The sequence below is a fragment of the Telopea speciosissima genome, chromosome 10 (assembly GCF_018873765.1).
Source record: "Telopea speciosissima isolate NSW1024214 ecotype Mountain lineage chromosome 10, Tspe_v1, whole genome shotgun sequence".
In the NCBI taxonomy this organism is placed as follows: domain Eukaryota; kingdom Viridiplantae; phylum Streptophyta; class Magnoliopsida; order Proteales; family Proteaceae; genus Telopea; species Telopea speciosissima.
In genome coordinates this window covers 58,030,892-58,058,329 of record NC_057925.1, presented here as the reverse complement: position 1 = coordinate 58,058,329, position 27,438 = coordinate 58,030,892, and the positions used below count along the sequence as shown (strand labels likewise).

General features: G+C 37.8%; 2 protein-coding genes across 2 annotated transcripts; one reads left to right on the top strand and one right to left on the bottom strand.

Annotated features, from left to right (window-relative positions):
• Window positions 1-665: 665 nt before the first annotated feature.
• LOC122641531 (protein DETOXIFICATION 42-like) lies at window positions 666-17,264 on the top strand. Its single transcript, XM_043834795.1, has 14 exons — window positions 666-683; window positions 12,616-12,886; window positions 13,204-13,325; window positions 13,607-13,816; window positions 13,980-14,173; window positions 14,376-14,511; window positions 14,635-14,731; window positions 14,954-15,054; window positions 15,343-15,506; window positions 15,982-16,053; window positions 16,150-16,266; window positions 16,370-16,465; window positions 16,807-16,928; window positions 17,022-17,264. Exons 2-14 carry the CDS (start codon window positions 12,723-12,725, stop codon window positions 17,062-17,064), a joined length of 1,638 nt encoding a protein of 545 aa, XP_043690730.1. The 5' UTR covers window positions 666-683; window positions 12,616-12,722; the 3' UTR covers window positions 17,065-17,264.
• Window positions 17,265-21,413: 4,149 nt separating this feature from the next.
• Window positions 21,414-24,895, bottom strand: LOC122642076 (zinc finger CCCH domain-containing protein 30-like). Its single transcript, XM_043835491.1, has 2 exons — window positions 24,628-24,895; window positions 21,414-23,664 (listed from the first exon to the last, which is right to left on the bottom strand). Exon 2 carries the CDS (start codon window positions 23,639-23,641, stop codon window positions 21,416-21,418), a length of 2,226 nt encoding a protein of 741 aa, XP_043691426.1. The 5' UTR covers window positions 23,642-23,664; window positions 24,628-24,895; the 3' UTR covers window positions 21,414-21,415.
• Window positions 24,896-27,438: the final 2,543 nt, after the last annotated feature.

The window sequence follows — 27,438 nt, the reverse complement described above, 5'->3', positions numbered from 1 at the left end:
GTACCACCCTTTTTTTTTATTTTTTTTATCGTGGTGATAAGTTAAATTATCATCAACAAGGAGAAAGAGAGAGAGAGATGGTTAAAGTTGTTTCCAACATGATAAGAACTTTGGCAAGGATGACAAAATTTTGTTTCTGATTGGAAGAAAAGTGAAATGAAAAGGTGGGCTCGGCTGCATAAAGGTAAGAAATTAAAAGAATATAAGCCACTAGCTAACAAGTTATGGTAATCCTACGTGGACCATATGTTAGGGTTTTATTTCCACAATTTGGATCCTCTGTTGCTATCTGCCCGTGCGGTCGGTGTGCGGTCTCACACAAGTGAAGGCGAAATGATCACCCTACCCACTGCCCAAACACCCTGTTCAAGTGGGATCCACACCCTGCCTGTGTGAGGCTGCACACCGGCCGCACGCTTGCCTTTACACGAATCCTTCCATTGATAGAGTGTGCAGAGAGTGGAAAACAGAAATGAAGCATCACTTCCATTGAAGGCACACACACACATATATATATATATATATATATATATATATATGTGTGTGTGTGTGTGTGTGTGTGTGTGTGTGTATTTGGTAAAATTAGGTTTTTGGGATTTGGAGGAAGAAGAGAATGTTTGTAGGAGGAGGAGCCTCACAAATCACAACACTCTTTAACTCACACTCCCAATGGAAACATTAAGGTATGTACGTTTCAGTTAATCCTTTGCGTTTCGTCTTCTTCTCTCTGCATTTACTACATCTACCACTTCAATGTTGATCTCTGTCTTTTAATTGCTCTCTTTTGTCTCTGTCTTTCTCTCTCTTTCTCTGTTATATAAGTCATGAGATGTCTAGAAAAAATGTTGCAGATAACAGTAGTTATTGAAACAAGTTTTGATTTATGTTACTTGAAAGTTTATATTGACGTGCATTAGAAGAGATCAGTGACCACGTAGTAATCCCAAGCTATAGAAACCACGTTTGGAGGAACCCATTTTGCAGAACTTAAATAAACACTAACATTTTTATATATATTTGGGTTTTGATGTTGATAACTTGACGAGTTGTTTGATTTTGGGGTTGGATTAGTACTAAGCAAGTCATAATTGGTGTAAACTCAAGTATAATGTTATATATGCCACATCCAAGCCCTTACGGGACCGATGTGGGACGTACATAACATTACCCCACCCTTCAATGGCACGTCGGTGGCCCACTCCGGATCAGGTAGCCCTTTCTACCCAGGCAACTCCACCCTGCTCCAGGATTCTGTCCTATCACCATGGAAAGTACTGTCCTAACCCCATGGAAAGGTGAAAATCTTACCCGATGCATACACGTGCACTTCCATTGGCCAACACACAAAGGAGAGATCTCATAAGTCATAACAACTAGGCATTAGGGCTTACTTTGAAATGAAAAAAAAAAATATATATATATATATATATATATATATATTAGTCACTCCTTGATCAACGAAAGACGATGATCAACGAGAAATCAAGTAAACATCAATGGAATTGATAGCCTAAGGACCAGAACGGGAGGACTAGCGAGTGTGAGGGCTTGCGGCCTTTGGATGCCCCCATCATCACAAGAAGAATATTGTGACCCTTATTCTGCCTACGATAAGGGGCGCGAGAAGGATCGGTAGCAGGGAACTCCTCTTCGCTGCACTACCCATTGAAGGCAACACGAACAAGCACGTACCAATAAGGAACAGTTGAGGGGGATGGATAGGGAGGTGTGTGCCCAGAGTGCTGTCAAGGAGCATCCAGCGGTTGAACTGTGTTGCACACATTTCGATGCACACCTAGGGATGTGTGCAGCACAACCCAACGACTGATAGTGGCTTGGGCATTCCCTGCTCCCTGGAGACGATCCTAATCCCACCAACATGCAGCATGATGGTCAACGACACCAACAAAGCCAACGACCAGATTAATCCCATTTGAATTGTAAGCCGAATCGAATCGGCCGATTTTTAGGCATTTTCTTTATCAACCATCTTGAATCGAATTGATTCATGGGCCGATATTCTCGATTTCTAAACCAAATCGTTCACAATAAAATAACTTAGATTTAGGCCAATTCCGATCTGATTCAGATCAGAATCCTCTCTGATCAATTCCGAGTTTTAAAACCTTGAAATCGATCAATAGAATGCGTCACTCTTGGATTGGCCATCAACCCAAGTACATAAACCGAAATTAATTAAGCCAGAAGCACAAGTTGGTAAATATGATATCAGCCCAATTATTTGAATTGTCTTTGTCATGATCGAGTTGCTATTTTTGCGGCGGGGGAGATCCGACATTTATGGGTTAAGATAGAGATTAAATGAAATAAGGACACCAACCAAATGCAGGAAAGAGCGATATCAAGAGAGCCACAAAATTGATATTTTGATAAAGACAATAAAGACTCAGCTGATAGCTATGGAATATCACTCATAATTAAACATTTATATGTTTAGGTTCTCTTCTGAATCGTCTATTCTCTGATTACTGGTTTTGTCGGTGCTAGATGCCAATCATGAAGGGAACTCGAAAATTAGAATCAAAACCGATCGTTTAAGTCAAATCAAATCAAAACTAATTGGTTGTGTTTTGATTTTTACTATTAATCTTTAGTTCAAATTTTATTTTGGGGGAAGTTTTCATACATGGTCGTGTAAGCATGTCGGATTGTGTCCCCTCTCACAAAGAGTTAAAAAAATCATAAACTTCCACCCATTAATTAATGCCTTGAAAATCGCACCCTCTCATATATACACCTTACACAACTGTGTATGAAAATTTTCCCTCCCCCTTCCCCTTTTTCATTTTTTTTTTTGTTTTGGGTGAATTTTTAGTTCGATTTAATTGTGAATTGAAAACCATTGGTTCAAAATAGGCCCGTAAACGGATCGGATTCGGCTCGGATACGGATCGAATGTAATCGGATTAATTGGATTCGGATATTTCCTTGTCGAATACAGACACCTCTAAACGGATTCGGATGCGGATGCTTATCGAATTCGGATTTTCGACCATCCATGTACACCTCTGCCTTGTGTAACCCCAACCTTCCTCCCCCTAGTGGATACAATTCACTCTCAATCCACAGTTTTAGATCATGATTCAATTTTTCTCATATTCTAGAACCTGTTGAATCTTCAAAAACCATCAAGATCATTATTTACTTAATTTTTTATAATTAAGTATTTGGATTCGGATTTTTATAGGATTATTCGGATTTTTTTTCGGATATCTCTAATCGATTACGGATGCGGATCGAATTCGGATTTTCGGTTATCCATTTACAGCCCTAGTTCAAAATAGATTAATAAACCATCAATCAAATAAACGACTAATAAATCAAATAGAATTCGAATAAACCTCGGTTAGATCAATCCAAAACCATAATAACCATAAATCTCTTTGATTTCAACGGTTTAGATTTTCCGATGTGTTTAAATGATGTTGAACATGTTAATAATTATAGTTTACGCTTTTAAGGCATCCCAATAATTTTGTAAATTCATCTTCCTCAATGCTATTAACCCTATTATAGAACTTATGGAATCAACTTCGAACCAGTTCGAAATCAAACTATATAATCAAAATCAAATAACATTCGATTTCAATTGGAACTGAAAGATATTTGATTTTGATTTACAATAATTTCATCAAAAAACAACCATTTAATCAAAATCGAACAAATAAACAACCTTGCAGTGTGATCCTCACATGGTAACTCACTTATTATGTACATAGAGAGCTAATTTCTTTTGGGGGGTGTTCTAAAAATAATTATGGCTAGAAAGAAAGGTTTCATCTTTCTTTAATTTAGATTCATACCCTGTTCCCTGCTGCAGATACGCTCTGGAACTGATTGAACACATTAAATCAAGTTCTTTCTTAATGGTTTTCACTCTACTCTAGGTAGTCTTCTTTTAGATAGTCATTTCTATGATTCGAATCCGTGACGTGATGTCTGACTCTGATACCAAATATTAGGTATTTAACTGATACGCCAAAACTTTCAGAATTAATGAAACGTATTAAATCAAATCCTTTAACTTATCTTATACTAGGCTAGCCCAATCTAAGGCTCATACATTAGATCCAACCTCATTAAACACATAACAAAATGTTTGTAGAATTACAAGGGAAAATGCTCTGCATGTTACCTGAGTCGATCCTATTATACGAAACATGTTCCCATCCCTCCCCCTTTGGTTGTACTTGGGAAGTACAGGTTACACCGATGGCGTGGCTATCCCCTCCTCATATTAGAATCTCTTGGTGAGACTAGAGAAGAGATGTTTTGAAGTTGATTTGTTTATGCCATGTCTACTAAGAACTTTAGATTCCTTGCGAGAAAATCATAAGGGAATTTAATTTATATGGATCTCTCTTGGTCCAGCAGATTGAAAAACTTAAATCACTTTGTTCGGCAAGCTCCTGACAAAAACCACAATCTTTTTATAGGTTTACATGTTTTAATAACTTTTAGTTATGGGTTTGGCTAATTGACACCTTTATTGGTGTCTTATTTTGTTATAACTTAAATTTTATTGGGTGTCGCACAAAAATAAAGGGGCATTTTTTTATTATTCATAAATAGGAAAAAGAGTATGGTTATATTTTCACATGTGGTGAAGGAAAACTTTCTCCACGTTGTTTAATGTGAGTATATATTGTTAGCTACTCGATCGATATGTCCAAAGTTTCAGAGTTGATGGAATGCGTTAAATCAAGTCCTTTAATCTATCACATACTAGACTGACCCAATCTAGTGTATGAACATTAGATCGAGTCCCATTAAGCACATAACAGACCACCACACTTTTGCATCCATTGTCCTCAACGATTCTCACTCTGGTGGTAGATAGTTAACCTTTTTCAAACGGCTTCACTCTATCCTAGGATTTCTACCTCAAAAAATTTCAGAGCTAATAAAACGCGTTAAATCAAACCCTTCAACCTATCCCTTACTAGGCAGTTCCAACCTCCCCATACCACCTCCTCCGCCACCACTGGTACCCCATTCCCATTCATAACCTCCATCATCACTTCCCCCCTTCACCACATCCTCCCCTTCCTTTGCATCTACCCCCACAATATTCCCTTTTCTTCCAACCCTATACCCATTTCTTTTCCCTTACCCACTACCTCCACCACCAGCAGCTCCTACTCCACCACTACCATCCCCTTGGACTTTTCGATGATAAGACAAGGATTACATTTTTACCCACACCTAAACATGGGTATTCATTTCACATGAATTAATAAATTACAAATTCATTGAGTACATGGAGCCCTCTAGGTTGATCATGTAATTGGATAAGAAAGACAATAGCTTTCTCTTGAATTGCCCCACAATTATGATTCAGTTTGTGAGCTTTATATATCAAATCAAACCCTCAGCCAACCCAACAACAGCATTTTTTGGCTTTTTGCATTGGAAAAGCAGATCCATTCCCAGAGCTAATAATCTGAAGCCTTAGTGCTAGCCGCGCTTTGCGGCTACTTTTCCTCAGTCAGTACTCAGTACTCTCTCTATATGAAAGAATCTACTTTTAGTATTTATTGATTAGCTTAGCAATTATCAATTGCATCCATTCAAGATAAGCATGAAGTGAATAAGAAAAGCTCCTAATTAACTCAATTCCTCCCCTCCCTGCAATCTATATCTTCAGTGCAACTTTAAATTACCAAACTCAAATAGTACGTTGGCCACCTATTTCACTTAAAAAATTCAAATTATTAGGGAAAGGCAACGTCAATGTATACATCAACAACAAAAACTTTTAACTTGAATTATCGATCATATCATTCTTAACTAGACATGGTCTCTCTTTATGATTATAGTTAATGAGATATTTACGGGGCAAAAGATGAAATGGGAGTAATGGATTACGTATTATAAAGGATTGAAATCTAGAGGAGCTGATGTGGTGAGAAAGTGACAGCACAATTAATATCTTAACTCCTTTGTTAGTTGTTTACTTAAAAGTTAACAGTAGAGAATTATATATAGATAAGAGAAAATTAAGGAAAAGGAAAGGTATATAGCTAAAGGTAGCTAAGGACTCTCTAGCTAGCTAGCATCTATTGTCTTTGTTTTGTGTTGGAAGTTTTGGTCATCATATGTCAATCTACGAGTGGGTGGGGTGGGGTGCTTTGGGTCGTCTTCCATTCAACCAACAACCCACTGTCTCCTCTACGTGCCAATTTCGAGCTGTGCTTCACTACTTTGCTTTAAGACCTTAATTAAAAAGTTTGAACTTTGAATTGAATTAAAGCCCTGAAGCAATGAAGCCTAAAGGTCTTTCAAATATTGAAAGAGGATTGGAGGAGAGCAAAGCTATAGAGTAGAAAGAGGGACAAATTCAACCATACTGGACTTTCTAATTATATCTCTATCTGGGCAACTGCTACCTTAGACAGGTTTATATTATGGGTAAGGGTTCTCTGAGCCGCCGCTGAGGTACTTACACCGCCTTATAAAGAATAATTAAATTAAAGAGTCGAGTTTTCCTTAACCTAGTGAATGGGATTTCATTCACCGCGAGAGTGTTTTGAAAAAATACTAAAACCTTATAGGGGTTTGTGAAGCTTAAGACGGTAGGTGAACTATCTTCTTTGGGTGGAGGAAAATTTTGTTCTTAAATTATTTTCTACAAAAATAAAAAATAAAGACAAAATTATCAAATGAGGGTATAGAAAACCTAACTAAGCGGTGGAGGGTACGTTAGATCTGGAACCAAAACCAGCCATTTAAAACCTTCAAATTGAACAAAATAATTAGAGCAGTTTCATTTTAGCTTAAAAATCAAGGAAATGGATTTCCTCCGGCCGTGGCGGGAGCTAGAGGGTCCAGCCCCGCTAAACAATAGCAAGAACAAGGGTGGGCTGGTCATTTCATAGGTGGTTAATTCCCACCTGTGAAATGACCAACCCCCCCCCCCTCCCCTCCCCTCCCCTCCCTTTGTTTTTTTTTGGGGTGGTTTTCGAGTACTGGATTCTCCAATTCCCACCACGGCTGGAGGAGAGCCAGATCCAAGAACCGATGGTTTGAACTGAAACAAATTGAATGAAATTTTAACTCATATAAATCGAACTCGACTCAAACCTTAACCATACTAAACCCTAAAAAGGCTAAAACATGAGTTTTAAGCTTTCAATTTGTTCATATTATATCTTGAACTAAATCAAAACAACCAGAACAGAACCAATTTGCACCCTTAAAGCAGGCATTATTACTGTTAAAATGTTGAAAAATCAGGATTCAGTTAGGAAGAGGGATGGATGAATGTGGCGTGTGTCACCCACCCATGGTGAAACCCTCGTTATCTGTCTCCAATGGTGACTAATGTAATAGGTGAAGTAAATTACAGTCTCCAAATAAAATTATCCAATAAGAATGTGTCTCCGAGAAGGTCTCACACTTTTCAAACTTTCCACCTTCAACGAACAACAGCGGACTTTCCGTTATCTCGGGATCTCCATAGTCCGTAGTAGTCCGTATAACAAAATCTTCATTTTCTTTTTTTCTTAATTAATTAGGTTTCTTCTTCTATTTTGGATCTTGGTCGTTCTCTTTTTCTTTCCTTATAAGGGATTCTCTTATCTCATCTGGCCTTGAAATTTCCTGGACAGGTTCTATCTATTGTAATATAGTTTCCAGCTCTCATCTAGGCAGGTTCCATCTATATATATGATGCCATAGTCAAAAAGAAGGAATATATAGAAATTCAAAATTCCTCTTCTTCAAGTGACACAGAAGAATCTGTTCTGTAATCATCACTACTCTTTCCTTACTCTATAACTCCCAAGTTACATTTGTATATAGTATTCCCTTAATTGAAAGATTCTTTACGACACCATTATTCTCTCTCTCTCTCTCTCTCTCTCTCCTTTTCCTTTTATCAAACTACCACCGACAAACAGAAACATCAAATTGAAGGTTCTGAAAACAAAATTTATTAAATAATTAAGGGTCCAACCTTTAACTGTTTTTGTCTCTGTGATCAGTGATAGCTCCTGCCGTCTCCAAGGGGCATGGTTCAGCTGGATCGAATTGGGATTAGATCAGTCGATACAGATCAGGATTGCCCATACTCCAAGGGCAAATATGACACTTTTGTCTCTATTTTTTTATTAAAAAAAAAATTATATATTTTTTTTTTTTAATTTTTACCCCTATACATACAGTTGGATCGGATTGGTATCAAAATCGGTCTCAGTCAATATTGATCTGATTCTGCCAAAATCGACCGATCCGATCTGATATCTCAAACCATGCCAAGAGGTCTCCAAGGGACGGCAAATGGTAGACTTAAATAAGACTTCCATGTGTTTGTTGAAATCTACTTATCAATAATCTGACTTATGTAGTTTGAATTGTTAGGTAGAGGGATCAACTGGTATACGAAGACATCTAAGATACAGACTATAATTGATATACAAATTATATATTCCCAACACACCCTTCATGTGTTAACGGAATAACTATATACGTGGAAAGACACACGAGACTCTTATACCATGTTAGATTCCAACCTCAAAACTTGTATTTTTAGTTTGAGATCGAGCCCAACTGTTATATGAAGATACCCAATATTATCTAATTATAACTTTAATCCTTTTGGCAGTCATTGGTCTTTGGTTGGGGACAAAGGGCACCTAATCAAATAATTTTGAGTTATGGAGTGTCTAATACCTGTTAATTCCGACTTTTTAAGCCTTAATTATAATGTACCAATAGTTTACATGTGAATTAAGCTCTAATGGGGCATGGAAAAGCAAAAGAGGCTGTGAAAATTAAGATCTAAATGTTTATAATCTTAATTAGATGTTATTACTGTCCATTTGGTGAGGATTATTTGATGGATTAAGTGGTGGATTCCACAAATCCTTCTAGATATCTACCTACTCTGCATCGAAATTTCTTGACCCTTAACACACTCCAACAATTCATTCATACATGTGAGGTACATGGGTCAATCTAAATTCTTGTTCTATATCATGTATGATCCAGTGAGCTGAGGTCCTCAAAAAGGTAAATGGTTAGGTACCTTAATTTGGAATATATGTATATATTGGAGAAGGGGCCCCACTAGTGCGGAGCAATCCTTCACGCCACGCAGACCCTCCCCAGACCCTGCAGTGGCAAGAATCTTGTGCATTGGGTATTTTTATTTTTTTTTCTTGGTGAGATGTTAATTAGGCCAACACTCCACAATTAAGAAGTCGGTCATGTATTCAACTCTCTTTGAGGTTTATCTATATGGAGTGAGTTTCCCTTCAGACGGGTGAATGGGAACTAGGCGGATTTAGATGCACAAAAAAGTATCTAAGGGTATTTTGAGGAAAATACTAAAACTTAGAAAGAGTTTGCCAACCCTAAGATGGTGGGAATCTATTCACCAGGTGGTGGAGAGAAATTTAGTCCATTAGAAAGAAAAAAAAAAAAGGGACAGGATTCCCTACGACCCAAGTGTGAAGAGGAATCAGCCACAAAGGATGATACTCTTTAAAATATCAAATCATTTTTTAACCTTTAATTTATATACTTTTGAAAATCTAACAAAGAACCATTAAATGTGTACCAAAAAAAAAAAAAAAAAAAGAGAACCATCAAATGATAGATATATATTTATGGTGCATTGGTCAAGTGTTCACTTGTTGAACACTTAGTCATGTGTTTAAGTCTCGAAAATAGTCTCTTTGGAAACAGGGATAAGATTGCGTACATTTGACATTTGACTCTCGCTTCTTTGGAAACAGGGATAAAGCTGTGCACATTTGACACTACTAAACACGAGAACCTTGTGCACTGAATACAATTTTACACTTACCTATATAGGTGTCAGTCAGACGAACTCAGTTAAATTTTAAAGGGATTAAAGGTATTGTTTTGTCGACTTAATCCACTGGTTCTACTCTAATTTCTCTGACAATATATATATATTTTTTCTGGGCAATCGGGGAAAGCCGTAGTTAGCGCAACAGTGCTTTCACACGCGGCAGAGAATCCGGAATTCCCTATAGACAGAAACCAATCTCTTGAACGAAGAAGCATTTTATTATTAATACTCATCACCTTATAAGGTATTGCAAATTTGTTCTTTCAGTTCAGAGAATTAAAAATCCCAAAAAGGAGAAACTATGTGGTCCAGACTCCAGAGATTCTAGATTGCAGAAGTGGGCATGTTCCCATTTGTTCTGTTACGTAATGTGTTTTCTGACAAGAGTGCCTTTTTTTTTTTTGTATTAAAATCTTTCTAAAAACACTTAGATCTGAGCCTAAATCTCATATCTGTTTGTGGAGAATCGAACAAACGAGTTGGATTTTGTAAAATAAGAATTGGGATCCGGATCGCTTTCGGTTTTGGTTAGATTCTGATCATGATTGGATTAGAAATTTAGAATTGTTTAAGAATCGGTTTAATCCGAATACGAATTAATTGGAATCGGATTGGCCTTGAACAATTTTGACTTAAGCCGACTGGTTTTTCAAACCTTGGTTCAAATGGAGATCAAATCTCATTTGATATGTTAAGTGCCAACTAAGCAAGGTGTCAATCAGTTTGGCTAGAATGCGATTCAAAATACAATTTGGGGAAATCAAAACCAAATAAAAGTGTATTTTTCAAACAATAATTGACTTGGTTTGGTTATTATTCGGTTCTCTATTTGGTTTCATATTTGATTTTAACACGATTTGTTTTCAGTCTGGATTTATTTTTAGGTCTATGGACCAATTTCTTTACATATTCATTAAAAAAAAAAACCTTAAATAGAATTTATCATCCACATTTATTAAAACATTAAATATATAATTTATTTGTTTTTTTATTTGGTTCGATTTGAATAGACGATTTTAGTATTTAAATAAAAAATCAAATTAAACCAAGATAAGTTTCTAGACTTTGAGACCAAATCAAAACTAATGTATTTTGATTTTAAACCATAGTGAAGGAGGAATCCCATCATTAGCGGTCATTGTTGCAGTTCGATGAGAGTATGGGAACGGTAAAAGGCATTTTAGGCCAACATACAAGGGGCATGTGCATGATGGTAGGCTCGTGGGTTAAGGAAAACTTTTTCCTAAAAAAATTTGCAATATCTTTAGGATTAAAATTTTTTTTCTTCATCAATAATGAAGGAAGAATCTCTTTAATCATGGAGTTTGACCCTTTGATTAAACCCAAGGAGAGTATATAAGAGTATCAGACCTTAAGATAATAAAGGATTAGAGTTAATGATGAAACTCATTGTTTTAACAGTTTAATCATAACATCAAATCACCTTCATTAAATTTATGGGTCTTTATTTTCTTTTTCTTACCAACCAAACACACCTTGGAATTTAATGACGATTTTTCTTCTTTTACATTTCAGTGCTCCCACGTAGAAAACTTTATAATTTTTCAATTTAAATTGCATTTCGGTTTTTTACGTGTTAGCTTCACTGTAGTGGAAGGACGAAATTTCCATCCTTCAATAGGTGATACTAGTACTAGTTTCTAGTAATTGACCCACTGACGTGAAACAAATTAATTATAGACTTAGTACGTGTTCCCCGTACTTATTACTTGGGGGGGCGTCACCGGTTGATAAATAAATCTTGAATTCTCACCGTACGCATCACTCGTCAATGGGAATAAAGGTTTTGTGGGTCCCACGTGGCATCAACTTCACATTTCCCTCTTGCCTACCTCCTCATTGTCCTCTTCTTCCCCCTCCTTGTTCAGGTCCTTTCCGGGGTAGGACAACCATCACCCTCACCATCTCTCTCTTTCTCACTCTTACTCATTCAGACACGTACAGTGTAGAGAGAGAATGTGGTTGTAGCTTTCTCACACTTGTTAATGGCTGTCCTCAAGAAATCTATGAAACCCATAAAAAATTTTAGAAAAAAAAAAAAAGGGAAGAAAAGAGAGAAAGAGTGTATGGACCATTGACCGACTTAAAGGACAGTATTGGGGCAATAGTTATGGAACTGAGGGAGGTTTATGCAAAGCAAATGCAACCTTGGCGTAAAGTTAGTTCAAAAGTAATATTGCTTTAAATGGGTTACATTGCATGTTGCTCCCATGGTCACCAATACTCCCATTGGTTTCTTGACCATATTCATTCTCTCCTTATTTCCTCTGTTTCATGTTCATGAGTACTAGTAGTAGTACTACTAGTAGTTCTTGTGTTTTTCTTGGCTCTCATCTCTAGATTCAGCAAGGTCTGCCATTGGATCTTGCTTCAAAATATTTATTTGAATGCTGTTCCCTCTCTATTGATTTCTTAAACTGTCAACATTCAACCCTTCTCCTTAATTATTTCCACAAATTGGCTCGCATCTCTAGACTCAAAAGCACTAAACAAATCATTGGCAATGGAATTGAAACTGAGGGTGGCTTAGGCAGCTTTTGCTTTAAATAGTTCAAACACTATCAGGGTTATTGCATGCTCCTCTCGCCCACTGGTTTCTTGACCATATTTTATTCTAATTACATCACCTGTTCATGTTCATGGGTACTTCACTGGTGTTCTGCTTTACTTTCATCTCTAGACTCTAATGTCTGATGATAAAGTTCTTGTTTTGTCTTTGTTTTGATCGTTTGTGAATGAACTATTGCATGCAGGTTGTAGCCCTTGACTTGTTTGAAGCATTTCACGTTAGAGTCATCCGTTCCACGTTGAGGAGTAGATCTGAGGAGCTTTTAAGTTTGATAATTTAGAGTGTCCATTAATGGCAGAAGTTCTAGTTCCAGCAGTCATAGAGGAGGTTCCACCTGTTTCCAAAGCAGAGGAGGTCCCAGTTAGCTCCGAGGAGGTTCCAGTCAGCACAGAGGAGACCACTCTTTCAGGAAAGAAGAGAAAGATACCCCTTTTTGTCATCTTCAAGGATGCAAGGTGATCACCATTCCACAGCATAAAATGCTTGGCTTTCCTGGGTTTTCCCCCCATTGTTGGTTTCATGTTAAAAATGGACTCTTGGAATTGCTTTTTTGTAACTTAAAATGAATGAAACAACAAATGCTTTTACCAAAGTTAACACAGGGTTGTGTAGTTCTATATTTAGTATGTCTCCCACCTTGATATCACACAAAATGTTTTGCTGTCTTGAATTCTGTTTCCATTGCTTTCTGTTTAACTGGAAAAAAAAAAAGAATACAAAGAACAATAAGGTTCAACAGTGCTAATGTGGGATTCTGTAATTTCATGGCCAGCCGTGTCTTCAAGAAGGATGAACTGGGCATGGAGATATTAAGGATTGCATTTCCTGCAGCACTGGCTCTAACAGCTGACCCCATTGCTTCTCTGATCGACACGGCATTCATTGGACGAATAGGTATGTCCTCTTCATTCTCTATGTTTACTCAAATGAGCTTGTCACTCTAATTTCAGTGTTCCATCATAATTAGTCTTTATGGTAGCTGATTTGCTCCTCTTAAATCTAATGTTTGATTGATCTGTAGCCATGATTATTTGAAACTATTATGCTTCTATATGATTTTTCATTAATGTGATAATTTGTTGATTATTGTCCAATTTTTCTTGCTGTTATGGGACTTTCCATTAGTGGTTTCCTTCATTGCTAATGAAGTTTCTCTCTTTATCTGTAATGTATAGGTGCTGTGGAGCTTGCTGCTGTGGGAGTCTCTATTGCAGTGTTCAATCAAGTTTCAAGGGTAACAATATTTCCACTTGTTAGCATCACAACTTCTTTTGTTGCGGAGGAAGAAACTGTTGCAAGAGTGCATGGTGATGAACATGAAACTGACAATTTAGAAAAAGGGTTGTCCACATGCAAAGATATGAAGGAATTTATTCCAGAATGTGGTATGTGTCCACTTTTATTTTTAACTTCTTTCAATAGTGGGATAAATAGTCATGGAATAGGCAAATAGCTTGCATTAAGGTCCCCTAATTGGTAAAAAGCAGTCTACATAATTCAATCTCTTCAGAAAATAAATAACTCCTTTGAGTTATGTCTCTATTACAGATACTGAAAAAACAGCTTGCCAGCCATCTTCAAACACTGTTGGAAAGTCAAAAAAATCGAAATCTAAACATGTAAAGAGGCATATTCCATCAGCATCATCAGCATTGGTTATCGGCGGGATACTTGGCCTTCTCCAAACCATATTCCTAATTTTTGCATCAAAACCAGTCTTGAGTTTCATGGGTGTGAAATCTGTAAGTATTCTCACTAGGAATATTGAGGCTCACTTGATCTTGCATACAAGGCATTTTGGTTCTTCATATATTTTCCTGGTGGAGGGAGGATAGATATTGCTAGCATGATCTGTGAATTTTTAATATAACTGTGTTCTAATTTTTTGTACTTTCCATGGCCATGAACCATCATTAACTGATTGTAATTTTCATTTATAAATAGGGTTCCCCTATGATGACCCCAGCTCTAAGGTACTTGACATTGAGGTCACTTGGTTCTCCTGCTGTTCTTCTTTCTTTGGCCATGCAAGGGATCTTTCGAGGATTTAAGGACACGAAAACTCCTTTATTTGCTACTGGTAAGCGGATGTCTTTGTTTTCAGTATGCATGTGTATGTATACTTGCACCAACCTTTCACCTATATTACTCAGGATCAGTATACAGTACATCTAATGCATATTTTTAATCTTATTTGATTCAGTGGCAGGGGATCTAACAAATATAATTTTAGACCCCATACTGATGTTCGTTGTCCGTTTGGGTGTCAGTGGTGCAGCACTTGCCCATGTCATTTCTCAGTAAGTCATATCTGGTTGCAATTCAAAGTTGATCATATTATTATTATTATTATTATTATTTGGATGGATAGATCATATCATTAGTATTATTTTAATAGATTTATGTTAAACACCATTTTCTGTTTCAATGGATCAAATATTTCTTTCTTACCGGTTAAATTCATGAATTAATACGCTCAGACATCTTCTCTGGTGTTTCTCACATAATTTTTTAATCTTTAGGTACCTCATTGCTGTAATACTTTTGTGGAGATTAATGAAACATATTGAACTGTTACCTCCAAGTATTAAAGACCTACAATTTAGTAGGTTTCTTAAAAATGGTAAGGACCATTTTTTTTTCCTGTACTACTAAAGTGCCTATCAGTTCCTCTTTATTCATATTCTCTGTACAATTTAGTAGGTTTCTTAAAAATGTTGGTTTTAACCTGGCAATGTTCAGAATGCCAAACAGCTAGACCACTCTATCAAGTTCTTAGTTTTAGTGATCCTATTTCTTCTTCCTGTTTCTGATTCCAATTACTAAATCTACTTCCAGATGAAGAATTCAGTTTTTCTGATGCTGTCTTTTTGTAGACCCTTGCTTACTCTGTTTTTGTACTTGGAACCAGGTTTTCTGCTCCTTATGAGGGTCATTGCAGTAACATTCTGTGTTACGCTGGCAGCATCAATGGCTGCACGGGAGGGTCCAACTCCAATGGCTGCATTTCAGATCTGCCTACAGGTCTGGTTGACAACATCTCTTCTTGCTGATGGATTGGCTGTTGCTGGACAGGTGAGAAACCCACAACTCGCCTTGGTCAGAATCCAATTTTTTAAGGAAGTGGTGTCTGTATAGCATACCAAAGTTTGTTAAGCGGACTCAATTAAACAAAAGCACCACAGTAACAACTTGAATTATCATAGACACTGATGAGCTGGATCCACTAAGTTTAAAATGATCCATTCTTTGATGTCGTGTAAAAAATAAAATTTGAAACTTAAGAGTGCATCCATTTTGGATCACAAACTTTGTTCAATATGCTCTGTTCCTGTGTTTGCAAAATGTCTGGCCTCAAATTACTTCAGATCTTTCTCATTAACAAAAACAATCACTCATCGTTATCAATCAGTATTTCTTAGGCTTGGAGAGTTTCCATACTGAGCTCCTTTATCCAAAAACTCATGCTTTCAATTACCAATTTATTTAGTCTTCCTGTTCTTAGTTTCATATCCCATTCTGTAGACTGAATGTTCTCATGCTCTTTCAGGCAATACTTGCAAGTGCATTTGCTGAAAAGGATTACGAAAAAGCAAAAGCCACTGCAGCCCGAGTATTGCAGGTGCATCATTTGTCAACAGAAGAATCAAAGTCTGCTCTTTTTGTCTCTTAAATGTCATGATTTATTCTGAAAGTTGTGGATCGAACAATTTTGCAGATGAGTTTGGTATTGGGGTTGGGGCTTTCAATGTTTATTGGAATTGGCTTGTTTTTTGGAGCTGGAATATTTACAAGGGACATTAAAGTTATTCACCTCATACATATAGGCCTTCCGGTATGTCCTTCTGCCTATGAGCATAACACAGAAGATTATGTTCTTTCCATTTAATTTACAGAAATACAAATAATTCTGGATTTTATCTTCTTTTGTCCATCAGTTTGTCGCAGCTTCTCAGCCTCTCAATTCCTTAGCATTTGTTTATGATGGTGTCAACTTTGGAGCATCTGATTTTGCTTTTACCGGATACGCCATGGTAAGTATGTTAGAGAAGTGCAACTGTACATACCATCAGTATTCCAAGAAAACCAGGTAGGAGTAGGAGGTCAGTCAGACCATCAGATTCACCAATGGCCATTGTCAGGTGGTTCAGTTGGAGAACAGAAACATCCGTAGTTCATAAACCGTGTTGAAATGCTTTGAACAATTGAATCAGATGGTTGGACTGTTGCAGTGTCATTAGCTGGCCCCAAACAGTTCAACATTCAGTTTAGTTATGGAAGCACTGTATCCTATACAAATTAGAGTAGAAAAATTAGGACTATATAACTCATTTTAATTCTGTTCTGATAAAATGTTCCACTCTTCCTTCTTCAGGTCCTTGTAGCTGCAGTGAGCATTGTGTCCTTATTCTTTCTGTCTTCTAGCAATGGTTTTGTTGGAATTTGGATTGCTTTGACAATCTATATGAGTCTACGTGCATTAGCCGGCTATTGGCGGTAATACCATTTTCCATTCTCAGTAGTATATGATTCATTTTCACTCAAATTTATCTTTACCTTTTATTAATTTCAACTTTTTTAATATTGCAGAATGGGAACTGGAACTGGACCTTGGAGATTCTTAAGGAGCTAGTTGTACACTCTATATATGAATAATGCCTCTTGTTCCCTAGTTTTTTATACACAGATATACAGATAGATGTAGAGTTTTCCCTCTTCTGTTTTTTTTTCTGCCCTGAGGGATAGGTCTGTGAATCTCTCATGTGGTGCTCATTTGTTATTGCTTCAGTGCTGAGCCTTTCAGACTGTTTTAGTTCAATGTTGACTCTTTTTCTTTATAAACATCCAGAGTAGATTGCTTCCAGTAATGTGGCCTCATATGATAAATGGGATGGCCCTTGACACTATTCCATTGCAATTGAGGTTCCTTGTTTGTTTCTCCCAAGGGCCAGCTTGGGATCCTTGAATCATTTTCAGGGTTTGGGTTACTGAGAACTTCCTTAACAAGATTAGATTTAACTAGGATCTAGTACTAATTAAGAATTTACTAAATCATTCACATATATGCTACAATTTCATAGTGCTAAAAAGGAGAGATTTTTCTTAGAAAAATTTTCATATAATTCAGAACTGTGCCACAGCCCAGTTCTAAGTGATAAAGTATTACACAATACCCAATCATTGATTTGGAAACAATCTGAACCAAAAATAAACTAGCAAAAGCAAAATGTTTGATCAAACTTGACTCACAATAAACACAAGGAACAAACTAACTATCATCTAATTACTACCCTATTCAACTATAACCACTCTGCATCAAATGGTCCCAGCTCATATGTCTTTCTAGATCAGGCCAAACCAGAACTCCAGCTCCCCACATCTTTATCATAACAAAATTGTACACTTTCCCAGTTCTGCAACAGGCTTTTTGAACAGAAGCCACATCAAAACCCATCACAAGAATGAAGGAAGGATTATTTAACAGTTCTTGAAGTTCCTAATAAGATTTTAAGAAATTTGTTTACTTCAAAAGAACATGATCATAAAGGAGTTTGGATACCAAGGAATGGTGCATGGGCGCATGGCAAAGCATCCACTGTACCTATTGTAATAATCGGCATATGCAATTTTGATTTCGTGATACAGAGATGATATAAAGGATCACATTAAACTATTGCTTTCTCTGTTACAATAATTTTACATCTTAATTGGTCTCCAACCCATACTCTCCTCTCCAATTTCATACTATGGTCCATGCCTATATAGTCAAAAATGAGCTTGGACTGTTAGATGTCCGAGCTACCAGGTGTCGACATCTCCACCCCAAACTGCCACACTGCATACTTATAGGAATTGGAGCACATCTCAACATGGATCAAAAGCAGGCAAGCCCTGAATAAGAAAAACATTTAAAGAGGGACAAAGTTTCTCTTCACCTGTAGGTGAAAAGAAAATCTCTTCATCCATAGCATCAAACCATCTGATTGGATTGGGAAAAGATACTTTCAACGAGGTGGAAGTTAATGATGACATTCACTGTTTTAAGAATTCCATTATAGTGTCAAATCGTTGTGGATGAAGAGATTTTTTCTTCACCTACGACGAAGAAAAACTAAATCGTTTTAAGTAGTGAAAACAAACGAAAGATGTAAGAATAGCATGCACGACTTCTGATTGGCTTGTCACAAGATGCCATCCATTTCAAGCCATATAAGAATCATGAGCCCCTCCCATTGAAATTGCAAACTATTGGAGATTTTCTTTTGTCATTTGGTTCTAAGCCTATTTCGGATAATTTAATACTTAAATCTAAACATTTACTAATGTAGTGTAGACATTTCACGCTGGATGACCAAGTCTATTTATAATCTACAGATAAAATTTCTATAAAACAATAGTTTAATACATTATTTGCCACATGACCCCACCTGTTATTATATTATAACATATTTTTAAGGACATTTCCCCATTATAAATATACTTTAACTTGATAAAATTAAGTGTAACAAAAAAATTTCAATCTAAAATGAATAATAATTATTCATTGAAACATCATAAAATGTAATATATGAAATTGCATTAAGAGATGTTAAATTATATATTTTCTCCCTGAAAATATAAAATATTTATTATATCATAAACAAAGACAATGCTTTTGCTTTTATTTGTATATATATAAAAGAAACTGATCTTACAAAACCATATCTAAATTCTTAAAGCTCCCTCCCTGGAAAAAAAATTTATCTAAAACAAACGAAAGAAGGTTCCCTGAGCCATTGGGAGAGTATTAGCTCCTATGTATTTCTTTCTCTTTTTCATATGAAATGATTTTGCTACCCCTTTATATACGATATCGTTTTATTGTACCTTATTAATGTGTTTGCCCATGCTGCTTGCTCAGAAAACCCTCTCCTAAACAAAAATACATCAAAATCAAATTCCATGTCAACCACGCACTTATATAAACATCAGCACAGCTAGTTTGATGACCTACCCATTTACCACTAACTTCAAATCAAACTTTCAAAACTGCCATTACGGAAGCCTTTATACCATGACATCTTTGGCAGCGACAAGTCCCTGTCCTCTGCCCACTCACCGGCCATTACACCTCCTTTGGATTTTTGGGATTGATAGCTCAAAGCAACTACCTCTTCAAAGCTGGCAAACAAATCTGGAAAAAAGCCAAATAGAATATGGCAACAAAGCATTTCCATGTAAACTAAAAAGAAAAAAAAAGGAGAATAGAGGTAATGAAGGTTGTGGCCTTTGTGGGTTTACTATAGTGCCCATTCATGACTCATTGACACCTTTACAATTCATATTATACCCTCCCTAAAACTCATTCCCATCGATCCTAATTCTTATTAAATAAACAGACCAGAAAACTAGTATCTTGATTCTTCACAAAGCAAGAACCCAGGGGGAATAAGCCAAAGGACCCTACTTGATCATGAAATTTACATGTTAGGGATCATACGAGGCGAAAATGACCTTAACACAATTAGCATGCCTGTCCCCCACTAGAAACATAGATCGTGGTAATGAAGTGACTCTTTTGGAATGTGCGGGTTTGGAGAGTAATCAACTACAACCCACCAAGAAACATAATCTGCTACTCAAAATCCATAGATTTCGAACAAAAAAACATCACCATCTTTGGACACAGTTTAGAGGGGACGATGGAAGCACAATAATGACTCGATCACGTACGAGTAAGACGGGTTACCTGTAAGCAAGACACCTCAATACTAGATTCAAGGAGATCCAGCAACACCAAAACCACCCAGAAACAATCAATGCTGCTACAGACCAACAGACTGTATTTTGTATCACCAACCCCCCAACAGAACCCCACACCTTCTTAGACCAACAGATTGGATTTTGGACCACCAGCGGCATCAAACCCATCTGACCTACATACCTACCAGCTCAATCAGAGTTGTAAAACTCGGTATGGCTCAATTCTGCCGCTGCACGTATACCATCAGGTGATCATACGTGTAAAAGCCAACCACTTGTTCTATAATTGCCATTTATAAGAGAAAGAAAGGATTTTACAGAAACAAAATTAAAATGTAATTTGCTTTCACATGTCCGTTCCCCTGTTGATACGTGCAAATGATCCGTTCTCCAAAAAATGCACTACTCCGATCCCCCATAAAGTTTGATAGATAAGATTCATCTCCCACTCAAACCAAAAAATATATACCATTCATATTGCCCCCCTTGCCCCCCATCTTCTTCCCACTATGAAAAGAGAAAATCCACCACAACTCGTACAGATTCCCATACTTTCTTAAAAGTTAAAATCCAACACCCAACATCTGTATTACACAGTACGAGATAACCAGTTATGGAAAAATAATAAAGGTAACGAAATAATAACAATAATACCAATAATAAACTTTTAGTTCCATGTTTACAACATCAGAGAACCCCATGTTCAACAACTGTACTGTACTAGCCGATCTAGTTGCCCACCTCCCACCCACATAACATAACAATGGAACCCGTCATCAATTACCACATTACCCCCCACTTTCTTCTGTTCAACCCTGTTACTGATGGAATCTACTAAGAGAGAATAATAAATTAAGGAACAAAAAGATAAGGATTAAAGTAAAATTACATTGTAAAAATAACACACAGCTATTCGAGTTTCATTTTCAATGAAACATGTAGCCGAGAAAAGAAAGGCAAAAATGGAGACCTAAAAATTTGAGATTTTAGGGAGAGAAGCTCACCTATCCAAAGACCGGGCCTTCGAATTTATCCCAGAGAGGTTGTTTTTCTTCTTCCACTAGTAATAAATGGTGACAAATAAAATCTCTTTCAGAAAAAAACTTTTGAACCCTTCTTTTTTACCCTTTCCACCGAACCCAAAAAATAGTAATATATGATAGAGATATTTACTAATTGTTTTTCTTGGTTGATTAACTACCTCTTCGCTCAGTAAAAGAATTTTTCTTTTTTGAAAAATTTTACTGAGCCACGAGCTGATCAAGCTGCATCTGCTCCAGCCAAGCTCCCAAAACTGAATGATCAATGGCATCCAAATGAGAATTCGAATTTGAACCCTCACCGGACGGGGCACCTACAGAGGTCGGAACAGCTAACTTGTCTTTGATTTCCGGCGGTGATTCCTTCACCAGAGACTGAACCCATGAGAAGTCAGGTTCCTCACCATTGTTCCCAAGCTCGAAGGAAGATGACCTCTGGAAGCGACCCAGTTCGTCTCCATGAACGGCCCAATCTAATTTTCCATTTGGGGATCCCCATTTCAACAAAGAATTTACAGGGGACCCAACAATTCCGCCAGGACTGGATCCAAGATCACGTGAGCTGAGGCTGCGAAGCTGCTGTTGCTGCTTCTCACGCTGAGCAAAGGCAGAAATCCGGGAGCTCATCGGAGAGTGTGGCTCCATGCTCCGGGGTGACATCCTTCCGGGAGAAGGAACACCGAAGGAAGCTTGCAGGAGAGGATGATCGACATTCTTGGGAGAGAACATATTTGTGTTGATGGGTGCCAACATGCTTTGCTGTTGCTGGAACTGATTGAGAACGGCCGACTTGTGCGAGGGAGAGAAGACACCAGAAGAAGCCTGATCAGAGTACCTAGGAGAGGAAGAAACTTCTGCAGTAAAAAGCTCTTCAAGGTTCGATGGGGTTAGGGCCTTTGGTCGCCCCGATCTGTTCACAGAGATCGAACCAAGACGGGTTTGCGAGTAGCAAGACAGGTCATTGAGGAGCTGCTGCTGCTGCTGGGCATCAAAATCAGCCAACATATTGAAGTCCTCAGAAAGAATGTCTCTTGCATTAAAAGATGATCTCAAACGACTGGATTGAAGATTGCTTCCAGGAAGATGCAAGGTGGGAACATTCGGCTGTGGCCACGCCAAAGAGTGAGAAATTCCATTAGCGGATGGTGACATGGGTGGTGTAAATGGAGAGGGTGACATGACAGAGACAGATGAAGGAGAACCAGGCAGAAGACTCATGGCTGCAGCCATATCCATGGCTGTAGCAGCAGAAGCACTTGAGCGAGGAGATGGGACAGCAGAGCCAGTGGATACATACAAGGGACGGAGCTCTTCAGATGTGTGGGCAAAGAAGCAGACCCTTCGCATGCAACTTGTTCCGTCCTTGCAGAGGCGAGTCCTGTACTGCGCAGGATGGAGCCAGCATTCAAACACGCCATGAGCATATTCACACAAATCTCCTCGTCTGCATGCACCCTTGCGAAAATCAGGGCATGGAACACAGCTGTAGTGGTACTTCCTTGGGTCTCTTCTGCGAGCGTTCTCACCTGGGTGAACAAAGGGGCACTCGGTCCAGTCGTGGGAGTAGGCTCGGGAACAAGGTCGGACCTTGAACGAGAACATGCGGAACTCATCAGTTGCATAAATGCTGTTCTTGATATCCGGGAGAGATGGATCAATCGGATACTCTTTCTTCTCGGATACCAAAGATACAGGGAGATCACTGAACTTCAAAGTCATAGGAGAAGATGTCGAATCCGATGCAGAAGATGGCGATCCATTCTCTGGGGACGACGAGAGTGGAGGAGAATTCGAATTAGTAGCATCTGTGGACACTCGAAGGTTGCGCACGGCAACAGAATCATCAGAAATGTTGCTCGAGAGGAGCTCTTCCAGTTCACCCTTCAAGTTGGGTATCTTTGGAGATACAACAATAACATCAGCTGGCCGGCGACCATTAGCATCAACACAGTAGGGATCAGCACCCGCCATTAACAGTAACTTCACAATATCAACACCATTTACTGATCCACCAGAAGCAGCACAGTGGAGGGCAGTAGTCCTATCTGGGCCGCAAGACCGATTTACATCAGCCTCAGATAAAGAGAGGATGAGCTTCAGGACATCAACGCTACCATAGGTGGCAGCAACCATTAAAGGGGTTCTATCCTCAAGGACCATCTGTTTTGAGCCCTTCTGGCGGCCATACCAGAGACCAATCTCATCAATGGCAGAGGCGTCGCGCTCGATTGAGCGTGTGAAACCTCCAAGGTCATTGTTAGCGGCAAGCTCGAGTACGCTGGCGAAAGAATCATCAGTTTCAATAGTCAAGTGATTCATATCTTTAGTTGTGGATTTGGTTTCTTCAGAAGACGATGGAGATGGAGATGGAGATGGAGATGGAGATGGAGACGACGTAGATTTTAAGTGTTCCGGACCACCGCACATTCTTCGACGAACTGGAAATCCACCTGAGTGGAACGAAAATAACTCAACCTCCCTCAAGGAACCATATATATACTCACCTAAACCAATGAATAAAAAACAGGAGGAAAAATAAAAAAAAAACACCAATCGGAACGAGATACCACCGGTGCAGATGATCAAGGGAAAGGGTAAAAAGCGTAAACTATTCCAAGACGATTCAGAGAAAAAGAATGAAAATATTTTTCTCATAAAACAAGAGAATCGATAATTACAATTCTGAGAATAAAACAAGAAAAATCTAAAGAGAAGCATAAAATGAAATGGAAACGATCGCCGCTAAAATGTAGGCAACATAAAGATTCGACGATTCAAAACGGTAATAATTCGTTTAGAAAAAAAGTATAGAGAATTTATCTCGACAAGATATTCAGTAGTTTCAGAAACACTGAACCCTAATATTAAAGCTTTCACGAGCGTAGGTGGATAAGAAGAAACGAAATAGGAAAAATAAAAGACTAAATCCTGTGAAACAGTCGGATATAGATAATCTACAGCAAAGTATCCATTCCTTCACCCAGATCATCTACACTGATCAAAATCGAAAGTAAATTAAAAAGTAATATCAGAACTTAACCAATCAAGAAAAAGAGTAACGGTAGATATGAACAAGAAAGGTATGCGCTTTTGGAGAGATAATCAACAAAATTGGAAGATAACATCGAAATATCAAAAGGCATTTCATCATAACTTACGAAAACGTTAAAGAACACAGATTTTGTTGATTCGTGGATTTCAAAGCGTACAACTATCACAAACAACGATACATTCATATCCCACCTACCGATCAATATAGTGTGAAAGAGGGAAAACAACGGGAAAACAGAGTAACCCAACCTCCAAGAAGTAAGCAAAAGGGGAGAAAAAAAAAGAGAAAGTAAATCCTCCAGTGACAGTCACAGGAAAGAACCGATCATCGAACATTATAGATTGATGAAACAACTACTCACCGATTACCAGAGTTTGAAGACGATAAGCAGTTAAAAAACGATCAACAGCTCCATTAAAGCTCCACAGATCCGTAGACAAGCCTTCACCAATCTGAAAAGAATAGAGAGAAACAGAGGTCGAAAGCCGAGAATGCCCCGATAACCAGGAGATGAGAACAAGAAAATCGCGACGAAGAACCGAAGAGAAGCAAAGGTTCGATCGCCATGCCTCGATAAGTTCTACCCAAAAGCCTTTGTTGAAAAACTCGCCGATCCAATGAAGATCGAGGGGGAGAAGCGAGAAGAAGACACTAGGGACTTCAACGTCTCCAAATTAAAATGAAATGAAATGAAATGTCCCCAAATGCAAGATGAATTTGGAAAAGTTAAACTCTTGGGCCTCTCTTTCTCTCACTGAGTGCCAAATTCACATCGAAATACAACCCAAATTCACTACACATGAGGGCTAAGTTCGAGAATTCAAACTGGATGGAAACTGGTCGGGTCGGTGAAAGGTAGGGGAAGATCACCGGTTAGGTAAACATCTCAATGCTTTGAGAAGCTGCAACAAGTGTTGTGAGTGGTGACCGGATGAAACGGTGTCCCAGGGCGGACGTCTCTAGAAGATTATGTTGGAATAGAATCCGGCATGGATTCCGCGAATGAGAACTCATGTTTGAGCGTACGAGCGGACTCCAGGCACTAGTCAAATCCAGTTAATTGTGGAGTCAAATCGAAGGAAAAAGGCCAATAGAGCACCAAAACCCCACATAATATATTTTCAGTTTTAAGTAAATAATAATGAAAATTCTATCCACACGAGCGGGCTATTACGAACGGCCCAGATTCAAGCATAGTGTTATCCCATGGCAGAGGATGATGGGTCCCATTGTACGGTAAAGATCTTGCTACCCACGTGCGAGGTAATAGAATAAGGGGGAGGGGGAGGGGGAAGAAGGGAGTGGAAATGGTGAATCTTAGCCAGCAGCTTGGACTGGTGGACCCACCGCCGCCCCCATGGACTAAAAGTAGTCAAGAAGAGCGGATAATAGAAATTAATAATTAAAATAAATCAAATATAATTGCAGCAAATAAAGAATCCATTTAATTTTTAGGATTCTCGAAATTTCCGACGGATTTTCCGGTTTTAATTTATGGTTTATTAGTAAAACCTCATGTCAGTTTTGTTGTCCTACCCTATCCATCTTCATGTCGAGAACACAAGATTCAATATCTCTTAGGCCATGATCAAATTACTAATAATAACCATATACAGACTACAGAATTGAAATCCAAACCGGTTCAAAATTTCAATCGAAAATTTTCAGTTAAGTTTTGATTTTGATGTAAACTTTTTGGGAGAAAAAACACCGGTGATTGGGAGGGGGGGTTGTGCGCGAAATGACCGTCACCCTGGTCATTTTTGGGTTAGGGGGTGTGAAGGTCATTTTCACGTGCCCCTATGTTAGGATGTAGGGGCCACATATGCTGTGCAATTGGGTGGTGTTTTCTTCCCCAAAATTTTATTTGATACAATTTGGTTTTTTTTTTCTTTTTTTGATATAGTTGATTTTGGTTTTAGATTTAAATTGTGTGTTTGAATGAAACCAAAATGAATAAAGTATAACCCGTATAAATTGATTAAATTGAATTTAAATTATATGGAAAGAGATTGTTTTTTTATTAGAATAGAAAAACATTGTTATACTACCTATGTACATATTCTTTGGAGAGACCATTCTTTGTGGGGGAGCATGGCCTGTGCGCACAGGGGGCACAGAGGCATTTTGGGAGTGGGATTTTCAGCTTTCATAGAGAACGGGCGATTATGTCATTCCCACTCTATTTTGGCATGGACGATATATTTCCCAAGAGAGAACTTTTCTCTTATTCTTTTATACCTTCCTCGCATAATAAATAGTACCTAGTGCATTTCATCAAAAAAAAAAAAAAAAATAGTACCTAGTGCACAAGGCGCCCACCACTACGGGATTTGGGAAAGGTCATAATATACGCAGCCTTATCCCTGTTTTCGCAGAGAAGCTATTTCCAGACCTCACATAATAACTAAATAGTGAGACTTTTATTTTGACTATATGGGTCCCATATGGATGATACTATTTTTCAACCCTCATTCGTTGTAGTGTGTAGATTCCTTCTTACGCTACTCTTGTACGTAAATCCCCACCTCCATTCATATTAAACAATATAATCATGACTTTTTGTTGATTTGTGTGAAATTACCTATTACGGGTTTCTTTGTTGGGATATGCAAAAATCATTTACCGCATACCAAATTTTGCATTGTGAGATTGTATCTTCATGAGGTTATAATTTCTTTTTAAACTTTATTTGTTTTAACCGGTTATTTTCACTTAAATTGTAACTGAACCAATTAAAGTCTGTGATTATATATGGACCGAATGAAAATAAAATACAAAAAACCAAATAGGAACTAAATTAATCAAACCACTTCAATTCGATTTCGATTGAGATTATGAAAATTATTTGATTTTGGTTTGATTTCAATTTGTTCATATTGTATTCTAAATTGAACTGAAAATTTGAAACCAGACCAATTGATAGTTTGATACTCTTAGTCCTAGTAACAATTGAGATTAATTAGGTCCTAACTGAATGGGATGCTATATTAATAGGCTTTAGCAAAACCTGACCAAAACAATCTGAGTTTTTTTTTTTCTAAATTTGTTTTAACCATCCTATGTGATTGCATACAAAAAAAATTTCTTAGGTTGCATCTAGGGATGTAAACGGATCGGATTCGGATTGGATACAGATCGGATGTGATCGGAGCTGGATATTCCCTGGCCG

Coding starts and splice junctions, on each gene's coding strand:
- LOC122641531 (XM_043834795.1), top strand. CDS start 12,723: ATGGCAGAAGTTCTAGTTCCAGCAGTCATAGAGGAGGTTCCACCTGTT. Junction 13,817..13,979: donor GGAATTTATTCCAGAATGTG/GTATGTGTCCAC, acceptor TCTCTATTACAG/ATACTGAAAAAACAGCTTGC. Junction 14,512..14,634: donor AACTCCTTTATTTGCTACTG/GTAAGCGGATGT, acceptor TATTTGATTCAG/TGGCAGGGGATCTAACAAAT.
- LOC122642076 (XM_043835491.1), bottom strand. CDS start 23,641: ATGTGCGGTGGTCCGGAACACTTAAAATCTACGTCGTCTCCATCTCCA.